The 23,605-nt window shown below is 41.2% G+C and overlaps 1 protein-coding gene across 3 annotated transcripts in view; it reads right to left on the reverse strand.

The window, feature by feature from the left end:
- LOC100680475 (muscle M-line assembly protein unc-89) overlaps positions 1–15,647 on the reverse strand; it is a 79,377-nt gene extending 63,730 nt beyond the window's left edge. Inside the window, exons 1-2 of one of the 3 annotated variants that reach the window (XM_031928890.1) lie at positions 15,549–15,647; positions 10,132–10,605 (exon numbers count right to left, since the gene is read on the reverse strand). In XM_031928890.1, the coding sequence (XP_031784750.1) occupies positions 10,132–10,252 (121 nt within the window). In that variant the 5' untranslated portion in view covers positions 10,253–10,605; positions 15,549–15,647. Of the gene's footprint in view, positions 1–10,131; positions 12,268–15,548 lie in introns of those variants that run through there. The other 2 variants (XM_031928889.1, XM_031928891.1) reach the window with 2 other exon arrangements.
- Positions 15,648–23,605: the final 7,958 nt, after the last annotated feature.

Consider the following 23,605-nt stretch of genomic DNA (forward strand, 5'->3'; position numbering starts at 1 on the left):
TTCATAAATATTACCCATAAGGGGGTAAACCACCCCTAACACAAAATAACTGTAAATATGTAATTCAATACATAATATTTCGTAGAAAGTTTGTATATAGAGGTTTTCGAGGTCGCTGATTACAAATCTGTTATCAGATTTTGAAAATTCAAAATGGCGGATCCAATATGGCGGACGGAAATATCGAAAAAAAATTTTATATAATAAAAAAGTTTTAAACGACTAAAAAATTTGGAAAAAATTTGTAAACATCTATAATAAACAAATTAAGTTTTTCGGTTTTTTCATAGATACTTCCCCTTAGGGGGGTAAACCACCCCTAACACAAAATAACTATAAGTATACTTCAATCCATAATATTTTGTAGAACGTTTGTATATAGAGGTTTTCGAGGTCGCTGATTACAAATCTGTTATCAGATTTTGAAAATTCAAAATGGCGGATCCAATATGGCGGACGGAAATATCGAAAAAAAATTTTATATAATAAAAAAGTTTTAAACGACTAAAAAATTTGGAAAAAATTTGTAAACATCTATAATAAACAAATTAAGTTTTTCGGTTTTTTCATAGATACTTCCCCTTAGGGGGGTAAACCACCCCTAACACAAAATAACTATAAGTATACTTCAATCCATAATATTTTGTAGAACGTTTGTATATAGAGGTTTTCGAGGTCGCTGATTACAAATCTGTTATCAGATTTTGAAAATTCAAAATGGCGGATCCAATATGGCGGACGGAAATATCGAAAAAAAATTTTATATAATAAAAAAGTTTTAAACGACTAAAAAATTTGGAAAAAATTTGTAAACATCTATAATAAACAAATTAATTTTTTCGGTTTTTTCATAGATACTTCCCCTTAGGGGGGTAAACCACCCCTAACACAAAATAACTATAAGTATACTTCAATCCATAATATTTTGTAGAACGTTTGTATATAGAGGTTTTCGAGGTCGCTGATTACAAATCTGTTATCAGATTTTGAAAATTCAAAATGGCGGATCCAATATGGCGGACGGAAATATCGAAAAAAAATTTTATATAATAAAAAAGTTTTAAACGACTAAAAAATTTGGAAAAAATTTGTAAACATCTATAATAAACAAATTAATTTTTTCGGTTTTTTCATAGATACTTCCCCTTAGGGGGGTAAACCACCCCTAACACAAAATAACTATAAGTATACTTCAATCCATAATATTTTGTAGAAGGTTTGTATATAGAGGTTTTCGAGGTCGCTGATTACAAATCTGTTATCAGATTTTGAAAATTCAAAATGGCGGATCCAATATGGTGGACGGAAATATCGAAAAAAAATTTTAACTTTCAAAAAAACTTGTTTACAAATGTGTGATCTTTGTAGCCTGTACATGTGAACTAAAGAGCCTTAAACCCTAAACCCCTAAAGAACAAATAGGCTAAATGGTTGTGCATTTTAACCAAACGACTCCAAACCCCTAACCTCCAGACAAGCCGAAGGCCTATGCTTTACCGTAGACACGAGTATAGACATATTACCGATATTTTATTATATCATTTTGTATGTAACAAATAACGTCTCGTTTTATGTTTCAATCAAAGATTATTTATTTTTCTGCTTTTATAAATTAGCATAATTTCAAAAGTAATTTCATAAATTATAAAGTATTTCATAAATTGCATAATTATATAATTTTATAAATTCAAAAAGTCCACACTTTTTTGCAAATGAAAAAACATAGGTTAATAAAATTAGTTTATCAAACTCTTTTGCGTTTTGTAATAAAATTTAATGTTGTCAAACTTGGGAGTTTTTCATTGTTACAATTATTTCGTAAGCCAAACGTTTTTTAGATGAATTCTCGAAGTAATGATTATTGTATCTATAGTAAAATATTTACAGTCTGGAATTCCATAATAATACTATTTGATACGATTTAATGAATTTATCAAAAAATCTAAATTTAATAATAAATATTATTCTAATTATTATTATTATTTTTCATTATCATTGCTATTATCAGTATTACTGTTATTATTGCTATTGCAATTATGCTTATTCTTATTATTATTATTATTATTATATTACTATGATAATTTTTGTTATTGGTAAAAATACATAAAAGTATATTAATACTCGAACTTCATTTGCAATTAAAGAACACGTTGTTATTGAAAGGGAATTTTATATGCATTCATTAGTTTAATGAATGTTATCGTACATTCAATGATAATTCCACAGATAAATGTCTTTCACTCATAAAAGTTGTTGACAATATGTGCGAATCAGTATGTTCTTTTTTTAGATTGTTTTCATCGGTTTACCTCAGCTGCCTGTGTTATTTTTTAGGCAGTGAGTGAGTTTTGTGGGTATTCTAGTTCGATGCCGGAAAGTACGAATAGTACGTCTTTTTGTTTGTCAGTGGTATCATACAGTTGTAGAAAATTTTCTTTAGTGATTTTATATAGATTTACATTATTCAATTTCAAAGTGAATAAAAGTTGAATAAAACCAAAAATAGAGTTTTCCGAACATCACAAAGTGGAACGAGAATTCTTCTCCAATGCATAAATTAATGATTTGATTCAATTTACATTCACTCGTTTTATTCTGGTAGAAATGTAGCAGTCGTGCCTTAGTTGAATTTACAATAAAGGAATTTCAATAACATTCTGATAACAATTTCTACGGAAATTATAAAACTGCTTCACACACAGAATTTTCTTGTTTACAAATTTAGGAATTTGAGGTGGTTTGGTTAAAAAGCACAACCATTTAGCCTATTTGTTCTTTAGGGGTTTAGGGTTTAAGGCTCTTTAGTTCACATGTACAGGATACAAAGATCACACATTTGTAAACAAGTTTTTTTGAAAGTTAAAATTTTTTTTCGATATTTCCGTCCACCATATTGGATCCGCCATTTTGAATTTTCAAAATCTGATAACAGATTTGTAATCAGCGACCTCGAAAACCTCTATATACAAACTTTCTATGAAATATTATGTATTGAATTACATATTTACAGTTATTTTGTGTTAGGGGTGGTTTACCCCCTTAGGGGTAATATTTATGAAAACACCGAAAGACGTCAACTAAATTTTGTTATTAAGGATGTTTAAACATTTTTTCCAATTTTTTTTAGTCGGTTTAAACATTTTTATTATAAAATTATGCCAAAAAATATATGTTTTCAACCCCTAAAAAATAGGGGATGCTACCCTTACTCTTCAAATCACCATGAAATACTTGCTCTTTTTGTAAGAAATAACCTCCAATTTGTTTCATTGAAAAATATTAATTTTAAGCCGAGATATTTAAAAAAAACGCTTTTTGGGGGTTAACTTTAGGGGAGGTTTTTACCCCTTAAAAGTGAAAATTAGCCGATAAAAAAAAATACGTATCTCTTATTTTTTTATGTTCTACAACATATATGAAAATCATCAAAATCGGTGAGTTCGGGTTGGGTACCTTTCCGTTGTGCGCGCGAAATAATTAATCATGAGATTACGTAGTCTGGAGCACGCGGCTCCGAGAGCGTATGTCTGGCAGTTTCCACTTGCATTTATTTGCTCGGCTGTTTTGTCTTGAACGCAGAGGGCTCTCTTCGTGTGTTCGGTTCTTCTCTCTGTCTCTGTTGACTATGTATTTCGTATACGCGAGACCCTCTGAGAAGTTTGTTTATTCATTGAGTTTCTTATTGTTGTAGCGATAAATGTGTTTGCAGCAGTTATACACTGGGCTAACGAGGCTACGATTTACGCGCGTGTATCATCTCGTTTTCGCGTTGAAAAAGCGACGCGTGTGTGTGTCTCGCGTAAATTTATTAAAAGCTACTCTCGAGCGGGATCGCGTATATTCAACGCGATCAGCTGATATGTATATGAATTGTTTTTGGCTCGATCAACTTTGCCCCGCGTCCGCAGAGTATACGATCTTTTTATCGGCGTTCTTTTTGAAAAGCCTGAAAAATATTTGTCTTATAATAAATTCATGAAACGGCCGCGCGCGAGCGGTGAAGAATAATGCATTTGAAGCTTTTGAGCATGATTAAATTAACCGGCGTAGGTTATTAATAAATAATGTACATCGACGCGGTTATTAATATTTATACGCGTTACAAAGCCAGCAGATCGAAGGCGTTATACAATACAGCGAATGTTATCTTTTTTTTTTACCGTATGGCATCGCTCATGTGTACACGCTATTGTATGAATACATGTTATACACGCGCGCATAACAGGAGAATGTGTATCGCGCGCATTTTGTTCCTGAACATAAAACGTTTAATGCGATTCGCGTACCTGGCGTGGATCGCGTATAATAATGCTGCAGGGAGTGTAAACAGAGTTCCGCGAAACACCGAGCTTTTATTATACAAAGAATTCGTGTATTTTACTGTCCTCGATAGAGGAAAAGCACGAGCTTTGTCGTTGAAATCAAAAGTATGTATAGTTCGAAGCGAATTGCTATTCGTCGGGAAGATGCAAGCCATGTACTGCAACTGCCGAATACCGAAGTTATTTTCAACAAGCGACGGGGGGGATCATTGAAAAATTCGATAAGAAAGTCAGAGCTACAAAGGTAAAGAAAGGCTCTCCCTGTGTCTCTCACTCTTTCATCTCGCATGGGTGTGAGATGCAGCCAGTCTCTCAACTCCCGGATATATATATATATATATATATATGTGTGTGTGTGTGCGCGTATATATATATATATATATATATATATATATATATATATATATATATATATATATATATATATATATATATATATATATATATATATATATATATATATATATATATATATATATAATTTATGTCAAAAATCACTCCCCGCCCCCCTTCGCTGGCCCCTCCACTAGCCCCTCCACACCCCCTCCGCAAGCCCCTGCGCATCCCCTCCGTTGGCCCCTCTTAAATCAATTTTATTAATATTAAAATGATTATTATAAAACTTAGTCAAAAAGATTTCAAAAGTTCCATTTTTTTAATAATGGTATAATGATGTGTTATAATAAAAATAAAGAAGATCGACAAAATTTCCTTTATTGGAAAAATGGTATAACGATGGGTTAAAGTTTAAATTGAGAAGATAATAACGACAGATTTCCACACCACCCAAGAGGTACTGTCAGAAGCACATTATAATATGGATATACAATGTGTTTCAGGCGCGTTTTTTTTTGTTTTTCTTAAATTATTATTTAAAAAATTCGCCAATTATTTTACGTAATTATATGATATGATAGCAAATGAACTTTTTGGTGCTATAACTGACGGTCATTTTAAATTAGATGTGCAAATAGCGAAAGATGATAGTTACATGATTATTGAAAGAGGAAGCCAAAATGAATTGATTGGTGATTTACAAGAGAAAGGTATTACAAATAATTGAATCGTTATATATATATATCTATGTCAAATCGAAGATCAAACATTTTTTTCTTCTTTAACTATATATATATGTTATACCTATCTTTTAATCCATTTAAACATTAATATGGGTGAAAGTAAGATTTCGACACATCCATATATATATATATATATATATATATATATAATACGAATATTATTATATTATTTTTTAGATAATAGTTATCTTCTAAAAGCTAAATCTTTCGATCATATAAAATTATTGAGTGAAAAAATGGAACTAGAAGATCTGATTATTGGTTCTGAACTTTTTATCATAAAGGTAACATTTTTAAATCATCTATTATAAAATATTTTGGTTATTAATTAAAAAATGAATTTCTATTTGAATACCAAATTGATTTATTTACATTAATTTCAGAATATATCAGACAATAAAAACGAGAGTTAAAATATGATTTCAAGATTAAATTCCAAAAAAAAATCTACTATCTAAATTGACTGTCTACAGATGAACTGTCCTTCTTTAATTATATAATACTTTTATATAAATAAATATTTACATTTTTTATACTCAATTTATTATTTATCAATACAATATACTAAAAACCAAAATTTGGGGGTTGGCGAGCGGAGCGAGCAGGGGGGTACCCCCCTAGTGTGTGTATATATATATATAGGCGAGTTTACCCAACTCGAGAACAAGCAACTTCAATAGCCGTCTTTCTTTCGCTCTTCTTCGCTCTTAACTTTGATCAAAGCTCGCGTTGAGTCCCTCTTCTTCTCTTCCTCCCTCGATTCGGCGCGCATTTTCAAAACAGAGCGCGCGAGAGCGCATTAAAGTGGATATTTCGAGCTCGCGCGCGCGAGACTGAGAGATGCCGTTTCTCTCTTCAGGGGAGGTATAGTGCCGGCTGGAACTTAAAACGCATACCTACGAACGCGCTGCAGTGGGCCTTTGCTGCTGCAGTCCCGTGCATTTATATGTGTATAATGTATACATGTGCAAAAGCGGCATCGATGTTACGAAGCGGAAGAGGAGATACACAGCGATATTTCAGCGAGAGCTATATGCGCGGTTTGTCGTTGAGGCTGTTTCGAGATAGCGGCCGTGCGCAGAAGTATAAACAAGAATTTTTACGAGCGAAGTCTACACGTGTAGGGATTTTTCAACGCGGAATCGTCGAGAGAATTTTTTTTTTAAAGTTGTTACTCCCCGTACTATGCGACTTGGATTATACAATTTTCTGTTGTACGATCATGGGGTGGGTGACATATAGAGAGAATTGAAAATGGCTGTTCCGAGCGGGAATATGCGATGTCTATATATGTCATTGTTGCGGGTGTAATTAAATGTACGTGTGTGTTTATCCCGTAACGGTGCAGCTTTCCGGTAATTCATTGACTAGTCTTAGCATTAGTTAGTTGTCGATGGCTTTGTAATTTGCATGATTACATTACAATTGATTTTTGCCATCAAAGCATGACGGTCCGTCATGAAACTAAAGACTATTGTGTGCGCTACACACGGTTTGTGTATTATTGAGCTGGATTTCAATCCCCGAAGTTGTACATGAAATGAATGAATTAATTTTAATGAAATATTATAAGCAACTGATCAAGCTGGCACTGGCCCGAGTCTGGTCCCGACTGAGTAACCGAGTAGTTGCATTGAGTGTGAAGTATATATTGATTAGCTGAGTAAATCCTATATTTCTTATTATTAATTAGTCACTTGTGTCTCAAGTTTATTTATTAGTAAATAAGACCTACAAAAAAGATACAGGTAATTTTGACGTTTCATTATAACGAGCAGCAACAAAAGCTAAAAATACAACACTTAGCGAGAAAATTCGCTCGACAAGTTTACTCTATTTCCAAAGCAATAAGGAAAAAAAGCTCCAACTATATAGCGAATTAAAATAGAACCTTGAACGAGAGCAGCGCGTCTATTAATACTTGGCAAAAGTCGGTAAAAATGAGCCGCGCGCACGTTTACCGTGAAATTCCTATTGCCCTCTCGAGCTCGGAGTTTATTTTCGCTGCCTTTGATATTTGTGAATCACTACTTTCGTATCCCCTTTCTTTCTCGCCATTATGCGCGTTGTTATGATTTTTGTGTTTACGTACGATATATATCAAAAATAGATATACCATCCAATAAGATGACAAAAACTTCCACACACGGGGCTCTTAACATTCCTGCTACTCTGTTTTCATGACCTATGAAATATTTGGCGTTCCTCGCTTTTGTCGAGAATTCACTAGGCGTGTGTGTCCGAAAATATCTCGGGCTCGTGAAGCGGGACCCATTTCGCTTCTCCTATTTCCAGCTTACAACTTTGGGCAATAGGTAAATATACGAATAAGCGGATGGCCGAGCGGGTCATTCAAGAAACCGGACTCGTAATTATAGACGTGAATCCATAATCATCGATCGGGTTTTACCTTTCATAAAAATTAGTTTTGAAATTTTAACAATACTAAACGTTTCGATGGGAAATTCAAAGAGTGTCTTTAAGAGCGCGCTTTGCGCACTGAAAAAATTCACTCATGAAAATGCGAATGCGCTTCATCTCGCTTTGCGGTCCGGTACGAACGCGCATGCCGCTGCAATAAAAGAACTCCAACTTTCAAATCCCCAATTGCATGATCGATTCTGAATTTTCAAACGCAGCCCGCACAAAGAGTGTGTATGTATATCAGTCATCAGCCGGCGGCAGGACAGATCAAAGCAAGCAGATGAATTTACTCGCTGTCCGTCGCTTAGCCACTCCCGTGACTCTCCTGTATATGGGTTTAGCGTTCCGAGCTCGCGCGCGCGCTCGTGCACTCAACTTTTCTCTCTGACGCGCTTCCGCTCTCCATACATAAATCCGGAATGGCACATGCGGAAATTCTTTGTCTTGTATCAGGAAGGCGGCTCTTTATTTCGCTGCCTGGAGCGCGCGCAAATGGACGAATCGCGCAGAGGGAGCGTCGGTCGTAAAAAACACTGACGGTTTATCAAACTCTAACGAACGTTTTTCTCCTCCATCGCGCTCTCTCGCGGCCGGGAAAGAGAGAAAAACATTATTCCGACGCATGCTTGCATCGGTTGTGCGCTCTGTATCTCCGTCTCGCGTTCTCTCTGCGTGATGCTATTCTCACCCCTGTGCTGCAGTGTGCGTATACCTATAGATAGATCGGAGCGACGACGACTCGTCGTTTTGCCGATTCCGTTGCGTCGCGCCGCTCGACTCTCGGCACTGTCCGCGTGACGTCACTGCGGCCTATATGCAGTGTAGCATATCCCCGACAAAATTGAAAGTAGCACTTCGATTGATTACCGGGACTCGTAATCGATGAGCGTCTGTTTGATTTGACAAAGGAAGAGCAAGCTGCCGGTGTTTCGCGCGATGAATGACGGCGCGATGCCGATCGGTAGAGTACACGGCCAAACTCGCTTTTCGATCTTTTTCCTTTCGCGCGCTCTGGCTTTCGGGCTGAGAGCTAATATCCTACCGTGTTCGCGAATATGGATAGGCGAGGCCTCACTAATCCTGCAAACGAGCGGGGACAAAAACTGTTGCCAATAAGAATCACTGCGACTCTCTCGATTTTCATCGAAATATAACTCGATACACCCGAACGAATCGCGTCGCTCTGATAACGAGTATCTCTGTTATTTCTCTCATTGATTTTGCATATTATGTAATAAATTGATAATCTACAATTTTCTCGAGAATTTCATAACGAAATCATGATGGAGTTATGCAAATCTTGTTTGATTTACGAAGAAATATTTTGTTATTCAGAAATTCTTTTGCAAAACTTACGTTCATTCCTTTTATTTTGTTTACATACGGTGTACTCCAGTATTCACGCATGTATACACTCAATATTACGCAATAATTATTTCAATTAGATTTTATAATTGCTCGCATGCATACTGCGCATATACATACGCGTGTATCCGCTTAGTCGTGAAAAAAAGACGCAATAAATCCGTCGTCGGGGAGAAAGAAATAATAAACCTACAAATCGCGTTGCCCGTATAAAAAAAGCCGTCAAAATATTTTAATGGAGCTCGATAATTTACAGTTTACGCTTCTCGTGCTCGTAGTCGGCGAAGCGGAACGCTTTCTTTCCTTAGCACCCGCATGTGTATACGCGCGCGTCTCCGTATTATATAGCTGTATAGCTAAAGCTGCAGCGTTTGGTGTCAGTAGACCATTAGAAGGCGAGGAACGAGGGTGAAGTCAAAATACCGAGGGGTCGCGGATGATCAAGTGCGCTTGTGGGGAATCCGTAGAAAAATACACACACGGCGAGTCGGCTCGGAGATTTCTCAAGTCCGTTTTATTTCGGTGCGGCGCGTCAGGAAGTGCTTGTATAAGAAAAAAGCTGGAGGATTATCATAGAGCTCGCTGGAAATGATTGGGATAACGCATGCGCGTGCTATTTCCAAAGTACAAAAGAACGATCCTAAGAAAGATGCCTCCTCGGCGCAAATAACTCAATTCTGCAGACTCCGGAGAGTAGATAAGAAGACGGCGCCGCGCGTCGATTCGCCAAAGTGTCATCGGCATCAACACCCGCGCCGCATACCTCATTCGGCTCCATTATCGGTTCCCACACTCTCTTTCTCTCTCTCTCTCTCTCTCTCTCTCTCTCTCTCTCTCTTTCTCTCTGTCTGCCGCGCGCGAGAAGAGAGTATAAGAAAAACGAACCGGCGCGTCGCGCGGAGAAGAAACGATCGCACTACACGTAAGTAGTAATGGCTCACCTTTGTTCTGGCTGTCGGCTACACCTCCGGTCCTTCCGGCCGCAGCCGTCAGCAGCGTCAGCAGACTCGAGAGAAACAGCAAGCGCGACGTGCGTTGCATTTTCTTCTGGAAGCCCGGCATCTCGTCCCTGATGGTTATATACGTGTGACTGCGTGCAAGCTGCTGCGCGTATCCTTAGAGAGGTGTCACTGCTGACACGTGGCCCTGTGTCGTCGTACGCGACTCGACCGCCAAATCGTCCCGCAGCGCAGGCCTGCACCGTGGAATTGCGACATTGAGTAGTGTGCGCGCGCGATGACGAGGACAGAGCCGCTGCGGATCAAAGGCGCTGAGATTTCACTCACGATCTCGCTTCGCCTCCGGCATCAGCGGATCCGCTGAGTTTTTTGCCGCTTTCGCAGCTTTTACCCTCGAGGCCGATGCGCAAACAAGCCGCTGCTCTTCATCGGGGCCCAGCTGGGTGAAAAAAGCCACTGGAAAATAAACGACGCAAAGTGTGTATGTGTGCGCGTGTGTGTCATTCAAGCGTCGCGGCTTTTCACGTCCGGCACTCGCGACGCTCTTTTGATCGGCGACTCACCGGCTGTGTATAGCCCACTCTTTTGCTAAACTGCGCAGAGCTAATGCGACGCCTCTGGACTGGTGTATCCGCGGTGTAGCAGTTGCTTTTGAGAGCCGACACTTTTGCGAAGTCGATCGCCGCGCACACGTGTGCGTGCTCTCGTTATTGCGTCCCTCTTTTGATTGCCAAACGAGCCGCCGCGGAGCTTCTTTTTTTTGCCCGGCGCGGACCTCCCAAGAAGTCAAGGCAGGCCTTTGTCCCGCTGCTTCTCTCCGTGAAAACCTCCGCCGAGCGTCTTTTAAACGATGTTCGACACGATACAGAGCTCACGAAAATTCGCACATTTATACCGTAGCACAATGTGTAATCAACGATAGGCCACTTGCGTAAACGCATCCACTGAAGCCGGTGCGCACTTTTCACATCGGTATTATAGGAGCAACGAACGTACACACTGCAGACACTCGGATGAATGCCAGCCGTCTTATTTGCCGGCGGGCGCGAGTTCTCGCAACTTTGCCCCGCAGATTTTCGCGCAAATCCGCGCCTCGCGGGATCAGCGACAAAGTTTGCCCGCGGCGAGTCTCGAGGCGCGATGTATCACTGTCGCGTGGCCGCACCGCGCGCGGAAATAAAAACGTCAGTTTTATCTTTTCCTCGCGGGAGAGGAGAAAGATGCGATGCGCCGTCCCGGCCGGCTAACGCGAAACTAACGAAAACCAAAGACACGGACGCAGGCTCGGTTTTCATCGGCCCGCCGCGCGATATAGACGCACGCACGAGTCGTGAGTCGAACGCGTGCTCTCTTTCCCTCTCTTTCTCTCTCTTTGTGCGTGCGAGCGACGCCTACACGCGGGAAAGAGGTTGGAAATACATGTGCGCCACGGGCCTACTATCGTCGTGACCCTTCTCCCACCAAGCGCCTTACACTCTCAGGCTTCGTCATTCTCCGTGTGTCTCTTTTTCGTCCCCCCGATGCAGCCGGCCGTATCCCCTCCACGACTTCTATTTCTCGACTCACCCGCCGACTAATGCGTGTTCTCGGGGGGACTATACGTGCACGTATACCGCACGACCGAGTGAGCTGTATCTACTCGAACCGGCTGATGTTTTGATTCTTCGAGTGGACGAACGTTCCGCTGTACTGTCCAATGCCGATGGCGCCTACGGGTGAATCAGAATTTTTTAGAACCGAGTGGATAGATGCGGGGAATCAGTGCGTTATGCGAGCGGTCGGATTGAAATGACGACTATGCGGCGCCCGGCTCTGAAGCAATTTCGCCGATTGTTCGTGGAACGCGACGGACGGGATTTTGGTATTTAGTCGCGAGGCACGCCCCGGATGGCAAGCATTTTATGTTTTGATTATCCCTTTGATTCAATACGCCGCAATCAACGCGAGTATTTCGAATTTCCAGGTGCGATCCCGGTGCGCTCGAAATATCCCGCGAGAGACTGGTTTAAAAGCGCGGAAAGATCGTTCGCGCATAATGAAGCTTGAAGTTGAACATACTATATAAAGGAGTTTTTCGTGCGCACGGCTCCCACGACGGCATTCGAGCGCTAGTCTGAAAAATTGTCGAAAAAGCCTGACGAATTCGTCGCGCAGCCAACGCGGCTCGCATTACAACCCCCCCCCCCCCCCCCCCATTTATATCTATACCACTATGTCGCGACGCGACCATACAGCTTATACTCGACGATCGAGCTGCAACTGGCGGCCCGCGTGTAAATTCATGAAGGGTGGAAAAGCAGCGTCGCGTAGGGTGGAAACGCTCCTCTCTGGCGTATTACGCGCTCGTATGCATGAAATATGGACAAATATAGATATACAGCTATAGGCGCGTGGCCCGATAGCTTATCCGCGCGCCGTCCCGAATCAACGAAATCACTTCGTGCATTACTGTACGCCTGTCCCGAGCACTTTTTCTCTTCTCTGCATCGTGTGCGTGTGCATATCGTGCGAGGGAGAACACGTAGGGGGGAAAACTCGACGACGTCGTCTCTCGAGCTCGACGGGAAAACTTTCAGCGCGTATACCGGAGAATTTCGACGTTTTTCGATTTGCTACGACTTTGACGCCACGAAAGCGCGAGCAACTCTTAAAAGAGTTTTTCGTCTTCTCTCCCGCTTTCTCTCCGCGTTCTCTTTTTCTACCGCTTTTCCCTGTCGCATCTTTTACATATATACTCGCGGATGCGAGAACCGAGTTTCGCACTAGGCATCGGTGAGTCGAGAGGTGCGTTTTTCCTCTCCTTCGGAAATGCGCGCAACTATATATTAGCAAAGACTTAGCAAAGGATTAGAACCGCGACGTGCCGCCACCTCCTCGATATAATACGAGCGCACACGCTATATACAACGGCCGAGTCTCGCGGAAGAACGTCTCTCTCGGAGCTCCGCGCGCGGCTCGTCCGTAGGAATTGGGTTACAGTCGGGGAGACCCTTTGGCCCGACTTCGGGGACGGCTCCGAACACACTGACGCCCGTTGAAATATTCATAACCCAGAGGATCATTCTTAACCCGCTAATTAATATTCCCCACACCCAGATGCGCCCCTTGGTAGACTCCTGACCAACAGGTGTGTTACATTACGGAGTCACGGCGCGGGCATTGAAAATTTCGGCCGAAGTTTGCCATCACTCGCGCGCGAGAGTAGAGTAGAGTATATATTTATTAAATGACTAAGGACACAAGGTCCCTATTAGCCAATAGCAAGATACATAGCATAGCGTGGTATATACATATTTCCATGAAGAGGGCAATAAATAAGCCCTAGCACGTGTATAAAAAGCAACAAAATAACAATAATAAAATCATTTAAAATAAATTAACAAAACACGAGAAAAAATAAATAAATAAATAACAACATAAAATCAACGCAAGCGAATCGGACCAGTAAAAAGACGCAATTTACAATTTATATACGCAGTGTATCGATTAAAAATAATGGACGAATTAAACAAACATGAAAGGCTTATTCTAAATTATATTGCACTATGTTCGCGGATCTAGCAGATACTTGTACAATTGTGTTTTGAAGCACGGATTACGGTCGGCAGACGATTCCAGAGGTAGCAAGCCCCGATTCAGAAAGAATTACGCATATATTCGGTAGAAAAATGACCAATATGGAGGTCTAACGGGGAACGTCTGCTTCCGCCTGGTCGAACCGTCGAAACAAAATTGAGAGAGGCGCCCAAGTAATCAGGTGTCTTAGTGGAAAGCACCTTCGCAAGTAAACAAAGCGCAATAAAGCCGCATCTAGTCTTAAACGGTAAAATTTCTAGATCAACGTAGTCCGGCGTAATATGCTCAAAAATCTTTCTGCGCGTAACAAACCGTATCGCCGCATTTTTGCACCTGTCTAATTTGAGCGACAACTCGTTAGATAGACCTAAGAATAAACCAGCGCAGTAATCGAGGTAGGGAAAAATAAGACTCTTAATGAGAAGAAGTCTAACATCATACGTTAGATAACCCTGGCACCTTCGGAGTCGGGAAAGCGCAGCGAATGTTTTCCTAGCGGTCCATGTGCAGTGAGCCCTCCAAGATATAGTGCAGTCAAACATCACCCCCAACACCTTTAGCGATTCCTCAGGACATACGGCAATTCCGTCTAGTAGGATTGGAGGAAGGATGCTGCTGTTAATACGGCCCATGAAAGTCCGGGAGCCTATCCACATTGCCTGCGTCTTACTCGCGTTAATAATCAGACCATTATTGACTTCCCAGCGCGAAATCCTATCCAGATCGATGTTGACTTTGTAGATAATCTCCTCTAAATCCGTGATCTTGCCTTTAAGGAAAATTACGAAATCATCTGCATACAATTGATAGTCGCAATAAGTAAGCGTGTTCGGAAGGTCGTTGATGAACAGCGAGAAGAATAACGGCTCAGGCAGGCTGCCCTGCGGTACACCTGAATTTCTACGCAATGGAACAGAAACATCGCCATTGGGGAAAACAACGATTTGCGAGCGGTCGGAGAGATAGGAGGAGACCCACGAGCAAGACGTGTCAGAAAACCCGTAAGCACTAAGCTTCTCGACCCCAGCCTTAGACAAAACGGCACAGGATTCTTCTACGCTTTTACAAATACGTTCTCAGCATATGTGAATGTTGACCAAATCAAAAGCACGTGAGAAATCAATTCCAACTATTAACGTGACACATTCATCATTAACTGCCTCTCTGAGTTCATCGGCGATACGTACTACTGCAGTGTTAGTGCTGTGCCCCTTCCTGAAGCCTGACTGCTGAGCAGCAAGAATATTATTATCCAGCACAAACACTGAAATTTGCTTTAACGCAACCGACTCAAGTAGCTTCGAGGGAGAGCACAACAAGCTTATCGGTCTGAAATCACCAATCACAGAAGCACCCGGTTTCTTTCAAACCGGCAAGACACCCACTTGATGTAAATCCTGGACGAATTTTGCATCGCTTTTCTACATTGCGGACTAACCTCGACAATGCAAGATTTTTCTCTCGCGCCGGGTACAAGGAGACCAGTTTGATGTCGTTAGGCCCTAACTCCGGAAGATTCAGCTCGATAATGCTTCGCAAAATCTCCTCTTCAGTATAGTCGACCGGGATGTCGTGAATAATTACACGAAGATTCAGTTTCTCGTCCTCCTTAACCTCAAGACCCGCCTTGGCCAGGGAAGGACAGTTACGAAGTGTTTCAACGTTGATATTATCTGCTTCTATAACTATATAGTATTATTCGCAGCATAGTGGATGCGATTGGTTTTAAGCTTTAGGTCAAGCGGGTTAATCGACTTGAAAAAGGTCTCCTTAGTGTCACGCGCAGACGGAAAATGATTTGTAACTTCATCGCATGGACCTACCAGTACACGTTTCGCCGTAGTGATTGGAAACGGCCTGCAGTTGTCAAGAGAGACCTTATCCGGAAAGATGGAGCCCCTACGCGAATGCTGATTAGCTACACTGGCATATGGGCGCTGAGGAGGCATTGGAAGATTCTCGACCCCAGCCTTAGACAAAACGGCACAGGATTCTTCTACGCTTTTACAAATACGTTCCAAAGTCGATTTACATTGGTCTACCGCATTCTCCATACCAAGCTTAAATGAGTACGCATTAGAAATAGAAAGATAAGCATCGCAGATACCATTAAGTGCTTCACGTAACTTATCTTTTCGGTCGGTTTTTTCGGTGCCAATCTGCCGGAGAATCTCGTCATGGTACTTCATGATCTCCTTGTTTAGCTTCAGGACATCGGTTGGCGTCAAAAGCAGAGAGGGGGATGCAGTCGTATCCATGCTAGAGGCCGCACCCACGTCGTCGCTCATACGCCCGTCGCTGTCAACGTCGTCGTCGTCGTTCTCTCTACGTCTCTTGGGAGTCTTCATGCTGTTATCATGAGAGATAAGTGCGGGATGGTATGGGTTACTCTCACAAGATTTCGCTGGTATCGATGATGGCGAAAATCAGCCTCGCCTTGATGATCCAGGCGATTTTGAGGTTATAAAATGTGTCGCCAAATAAACACAAATAATACACTCCACAGGTTACAGCAGACGATGAATATTACCTCCATCGAAAGTGGCAAAAAAAACGCTTGCCACAACTGTAACGAAAAGGCCCGAAGGCCGAAAGCGGCAGAATCAGAGTGACAGAAACAATCGAGAGAAACTAGACGATGTGTACTCACCAAGAGAGAGAGAGAGAGAGAGAGAGAGAGAGAGAGAGAGGTTTTCTCTCTGCGAGAGAGCTTCTTTTCCGAATTGCATTCAATTTCGCAGCGCGTATATTTTAGTTATACACCGGCAGCGGCGGGGACAATCTTTCGATTGTTTGCATACGCGACATGGCAGCGAGGTCTCGGCTTCCGATATCGAGAGCGAGAGATAGAGCCGAATCCAAGCCCGGTGCACTCTCCGGAGCCGCAGCCGACCTTAACGCAATAAACCGGCGAGCTGTGTGTGCCGTCGCCGTTGCCGAGCTGCTGAACGCTGACATTAGATTAGAACGTCTCGATATCGCCGTAGACGCATATCTCACGAAAGCGCTGCACGAGCGTGGGGGCGTGCGCTCGGGAGGCAATCTCGAGTGTACAGTCTCATGCCTCGCGCGTACACACAGGCTCTTGTTTATAATTGCGTCTCTCCGCGAGCGTTGCACTACTCGGCCCATTAATTAGAGTGGTTAATCGCTGCGGGATTCCCGGTGATTCATTCCTCCTCGCGGCGCCTATTCTATACGCGGCGTATAACGTACGGAAGGAAGGAGCCTCGTCGATCTAATGCGCCCGGCGCCGTGTACATACAGCGCGCGGCCGTGAATCATAGGAGCCGCGCGAGAGCGGCATAAAAATAATACCGCTTGTCACGCCGAGCTGCTTCTCGGTAGTGCTGTGTGACTCATCATCGGCGGGACGATCAACCCCCCGCTGGACGCGAGATCAACCCTGATAGGCCGAACTTTCGCCGGATAGCTGGAGAGAGAGAGAGAGAGAGAGAGAGAGAGAGACGGAAACGTTTTTTATCTTGCGTCACGGGAGCGCTATAGTAGCTATGTACTTTACTGCGGTGTACAAGCTTACCTATATTATATCGGTCCTCCGGAGAAATGACGCAGAGACTACGTGGGGATTGCATCGGTTCCACGCGCGGTTGTGCGCGCGCACATAAAAGATTGGCCGGCGCGTCGTCGTTGTGGCCGCGATAAGAACCCATCAAATGCTTTATAGAACGTAATGAATTGCGAATTGTTTTCCTCTAGAGGAGGCACCGTATCGTTATACTCTCTCTCTCTCTCTCTCTCTCTCTCTCTCTCTCTCTCTCTCTCTATACAGCCGACACTTTCCTCAATTTCTTCGCTGACTCATCGTTAAATACCTAGCGCGTGAGCGTACATATAGATATAGGTACATTTTAGGGGAAGCGAATTGCGCTATTCACGGATGCGGCAATTATTCCCTTACGACGTGTTGTCTTGAGTGCTCGCTCTCCCGGGCCGGGTATTGTCTTATTTAGTATACATTCTGCGAACGACGCTCGTGATGATCGAGTTGTTATATGCGCGCTCATTATCGACCCGCGCTTTCCATTGTAGGTTTTCTTTCGAATCATCGCGTACACGCATGCGACACGGGGATCTATGACTAATGCGCCCACACGTGGGGGAAGCTGATTTCCAGAGAGATTGAATTATACATGATAATCGAAAACTAATGGAATTGCTGCCGCTCGGCCCCCTGCTGTCGGTGATTTTATACAGGCCCTGTTCGTCGCTACTTTCGTAATTACCTTCGTGTGATAGGCTCTTTCGTGTATTGGTCGACGTGCGTTAACGATGTACGCACACATCTTAATATAAAATGTCGAAGCCTTGGCTATTTGTATTATAAGCAAGAGATTGAAAAGCTGCAGCCAAATATAAATGCGCGCTCGCGTAGTCGTTTCCATAACCGGCCTGAGACGCGTACGGCAATATATCCGCTTTGCGCCTTATAAATTGAGGGAATTGTGCGCACAGCCGTCGCGCCGTATATATACGCACTGCTGGGAAAGGGCTCCAATAACATTTCATCCCGGGTATTTGTCAGGGGCATCTCTTAACAGGCTCACGCTTCATGTATCACTTGAAACATGCCTGCAGACGCGCTAGAGTGCGCTCATATAAGAGCTGGACGTAGAAAAAGCCAGTGGCGCTTCTATAATGCATGCGCGCATTACACACTCGGCTGGTTCGCGCCTCTAATATGCACACGAATCCCGAGAGTGACAAGGCTTTTTCCGGCGGCGTGAATCAATCGGGCGAATTTATTTTCGGAGCACGTGCGAAATGACAACGAGTGCGCGCCCGCATCTGCCAAAAACAAAGTGCAAACACCCGGGCTTGCGGTCAGATCTCGCTCCCTTTCCACTACAGCATCGCTACGCAGCTATATACTATTGGTTCCGTCCGAAACTGCATTCTAAACATTTCTCGAGTTTTAAAAGCTCGCCGACGAGTCTGATGTGTATGTACGAGCTCACAGTAGTAGCGGTGGCAGCGGCAGCAGCCTCTCTCGAACATTATTATACACGCATTCACACGCTTCTCCGTTGCAGCGCAGCCAAGCCGTGTAGTTTGCTCGCGAGAGCAAATGGCTTCTGAAATGATGTCGGAAATGACTGTGTACATCACGCGCGAGAAAGAGAGAGAGGTTAGCACTGAAAATAGAGGAAAGCACGCGGGCAGTGGGATAAAATGAGCGATACGATATTCGAAAGGCTTTCCTCTCTGATTTTTTGAGAAAGCTGAAAAATGTGCACCTCTCTCGGAGCGTATACCTTGCACGGCGCGCGCGAAAAGCGTGCGGATATAAGGGAATTCGCTAATGATGCGCGCAATTTTTCAGCGCGAGAATTGCGAGCTTGCGGATGCAATTTTTTCGAATTTTCCCGCGGGAGTTGCCTCTGAACATGCTCCGGAGAGTGATAAATTGACGGGCAGGCATAAGTTTTCTGCCCTCAAATCATCAGTCGCCGATTGTCGATAAATCGCATAATGCGTCGCTTTGGATCTTCGCCGCTGAATAAAAATTGTCGATCGAAAGAAGAAGACTGTACTCAATTTTCGCTACGAAATTTCGCGCGCAGTGTGAGTAAGAGATACATAATGCCTGGAAGAGCTTGTATATACACCGCTCGCGCGCGCGCGCGACTTGATATCATGCATACGTAAGAACAGAACGTGATTCGCATAATGCCGCATATTGTTTCATCTTCCTAAAAACTCGCACTCGTACATTATTCAGAAAAGAATTCATAAATAAAGCTGCGCGCGCGCGCGAGAGAGAGAGAGAGAGAGAGAGAGAGAGAGAGAGAGAGAGAGAGAGAGGGGGAGAGACACTCCCGTTCAGCGAATACATAATATTTAAAGTGCACCATAAGACTCTTTAATTCCCCCCACTCATCAGAACTGTACCATGTCGGGTCTCAAGGTGTATACGACGCGTTATTCACCACGAGTCGCGTGGTGGCTTTAATTTTGCGCTCTACTGTAGGAAAAAAAAGCAGAAGCAGCGAGAAAGAAGCTTTTTGTTCATCGTCGCGCCAGATGAATGAAACATGAAAACATCGCCCCGCTTTCTTCGCTGTCGGTTATCAGCGTTTTTCTCTTCCACACATACACAGCTTTCGCGTTCGCTTTTCGCTGGTATATACATATATGGTCTCTCTCGCGCTTCAGAATTGTGTATCATACTCCCGCGGCTCCAGACTAACAGCCACAGCTCAGCGTGTTCGGTTACTCTTCGTTTTCTCCAATAGAGACTGCATACGCGCCACGCTGTTCTCTTTTGATTTTTTGCTTCGCTAGATCGTGCTGATTATTTTCACGTATGACTATGGGGGACGAAAAAAGAGCTTTGACGTTTTGTTCGTAAGCTTTCGCATGTCTCCGAATCATCGAACGATGATGTTATTTATCTTTGTGTGCAAGCTGTCTGTTCGGGTTAGGAGCGGAAGGATGATGTGTGTGTGTAATTCGGCTTGAACTTGGAGTCCGTATATATATATATATATATATATATATATATATATATATATATATATATATATATATATATATATATATATATATATATATATATATATATATATATAAAATTTATTTCGGTATATAATAAGTCTCGATACAAGTTTACAAAGTTGTCTTCGCAGTGTCGCCTTAACCTAGGTTATCTCTCTACTACTCGTGACGAGAGCTGCGAATGAAGTGTCCGTCCGTTAGAATTTTCCGCCGAGCTGGGCCCAGGGTGGTCAGATTTCATAAACCCTGTGTCGCCACCTATTGGCTGTGAAAGCGCAACAAGTCGCCGCCTATTGGTAGCAAAATAGCCGAACAAATCGCCTCTGGTATAGCTTTTCTAACTTCTATAAAATGGCGCAAAATTTAAAAATACATAAAAAGAATAACACGCGCAGAGCTCGCTTAAATGTACTTAGTGAATTTTAAATAATATAATAAAAGAAAAAAAAACAATTTTTCATTATAAATGTCTTTATTAGTGAATATTACAAATATTTTATAATTTGTATTTTAATCTCTGTCAGTATCACTAATACAAAGAATCAGATATAGAAACACACGGAAAATCTATATCTATATCATTAAGTAATCTTTGTACTTCAATATCATTTGTATCTTCTGACTCATTCTTTTGCTGATCAGAGTACATTGTTTGGGAATTAAAATCCCTTAAAATTTCAGCAGAAGGAACAAATTTTTCGTAACAAGTTTTATTCGCATGAAAATGCATATTAATTCGAAGTATAGCATTTAACAATGTTATCATCATTTTATTACGAAATTTAGTTCTTACGCTATTCATTACACTAAATACCCTTTCAACAATTGCATTCGTTGACGGTAAACTTAAAATAGTTAGAGCATACAATGCTATTTCGCGGAAAATATGTTTCCCACCTGCGTTTTTAAACTCGTAAACTTTTGGCCAAAATTGATATGCATCAGCAACTTGCGTCTGCTCAAGGATTTCTGACCAATTTATCACTTGTAGTTTGTTGTACTCGTTCTCCAGTAAACCTAATTCTTTTTTATTTGCGAATACATCTAAAAATGGTAAGTTTTCGTTTTTTGCTCGCGTCGGACTTAAACATACACTAGGCGAAATCATTTTTATTCTTTGAAAATGGTTAAGGTTTTCAGGTAACCTTTTAGTCAATTGTAAACATAGTTTTTTAATGTAGCTAAATGCCCTACACTCGATATCATTTTTCATCTCGTCATTTACTAAATCTTTATTTTCTAATAATGATAATTTATATTCAATTCCAAAGTCGGCTTCATTTACATGCATATAAGCTTCATCCTTTTCTAGAGCTTCAACGATTTGGTCCAAATTTGAAATAAAACTAGATTTTAATATTTTTTTTGCTAAAAATGTTATAAGATTCGCTAAGTCATCATAAATACAGCTCATGTTAACATTTTCGCTCTGAAACGCCATATTTACATCGTTTAGTTCAAATAATATTGGCTTAACAATTCTTAAATATATGTAATTGGAAATATCATTAAGCATAGTATTTAACTGCAGTATAGCACTTTTCCGTTTTTACAATCGTAGCAAAAAAGCTTTTTAGTTCAAAATAATGTTCTAATATTACTCTGACTACGTTATAACGAGCAAGCCATCGCGTATCTGCGAGTTTAATAAATTCATGAAAAGTCTTCGGCAAATCATCGCTGTTCTCAGATATTATATTAATAACTCCCACAGAGCTGTATACTCTGCTTTACTTTTAGGACTATTGGAAAACCAATTATAAATTTCTCTTAGCAAAAATTCTACAGATGCAGGAAATTCGTCCGCTGCACTTGATGCTGCCAAATTAAGGGCACGGCACACGCATTTTACTAATTGTAACTTAGGAGCATCTTTCTTAAGAAGAGTGTATAATGAATGTTTTTTTCCGCATAGGTTTGATCCTCCATTTGTACCTAATCCTATTAAATTAGTAATGGGCAAATGTATGTCATTTAAAAATTGTGTGACTAATGAGCACAGTGTATTAGCATCTGCTTTTTGAACTTCAATTAGTCCTAAATAATCTGTAATAACTCTACTTTGAGTAGTACTGAAGTACTTTATACATAGACATAAATACTTATTTTTAAAACTCGTGGATTCATCTACAATTATAGAGTATGGCATGTTTCCGACATCAGTCACCAACTCTTTCAGCATATTCGGAGCAATCACGTACTTAATTAGATTTGTACATTTTGTACGATGCAATCTGAGATCAGGCATGCTTATGCTCTTTAATACTTCACATAAATGATCCGAAGATCGTATACTACTGTGGCATGCTAAAAATACAGATAATTTGAGATCACGTATTTTGTTATCATCCTTTGATGAATTACTAGTACACATATGAGAGATTCTTCTTTGTTTCACATGTGTGGATTCCATGTTTTGCACATGAATGACCATTGTAGCGTGTTTTTGTAAGTCTTTTTGGTGTGCTCGGTAGTTCTTATTACATACATTGCAATGTGCTTGCTTTGCAAAGTCTTTACTCTTAGTCAGCCAACCTAAAATATATATAATGTGTTATACAATAATCCAATATTTTAAACTTAGAAAATATTGAAGATGATAGCAAAAAGATTTACAATAGACAATAATTCTTACCCTTAGCCCATGACTCTTTCTCCCAATCTGGGTTATAATTGTAATTTCGTTTTTTCATGCGTGCAGTTTCCTTAGATATAGATGACATTTTGTGATAAACCTCACTCTCGAATTCGGGCGGTCCTATATAATGCAAAAAAGTAGCATTAATTAAAATTTATAACTGTATAGCGATCGCGATAACTGTAAACAGCGAGATTGGTTAAATGCGGCGCGCAACGCAACTTCCAAAAATTACATGTAAACAAATACAATAGCTAAATTTAAAGGCAGAAAGACGAAACACAGGTAGAAGAACAATCATACAATCATACTTTATTACTTATTTGAAATAGAAATTTTCCTCGTCAGTTGTCAGTATCGCTATCACTGCTTCCTATTAAAACCGTATCCGCTAAGCTGTCGTCGGAAACATCAAATTCTAAAATATAATCAAAGATATTGCGCAAAAGGCTCTTGATTAATAAAAAGTTTTCAGTTAACTTTATTTGAACGTCGTTTAATGTTTTCGATTGAATATTCTCTGCTTCTCTGCTTTTACACCAAAGCAGGATCTGATCTACAGATCTCCTGTTCGCTTGAACTATTCTTTCAAAATCACGTAATTCTCGCAATCTAAGTATTCTTGCTGCTACTTCCAAAAGTTTCCACTAAATTATTCTTTAAACGTACTAATGCAGATTTCTGGACTTCTAAACAGGGTAATAAATCCACTATGAGCTTATT

This window comes from Nasonia vitripennis, chromosome 4 (assembly GCF_009193385.2).
Source record: "Nasonia vitripennis strain AsymCx chromosome 4, Nvit_psr_1.1, whole genome shotgun sequence".
In the NCBI taxonomy this organism is placed as follows: Eukaryota; Metazoa; Arthropoda; class Insecta; order Hymenoptera; family Pteromalidae; genus Nasonia; species Nasonia vitripennis.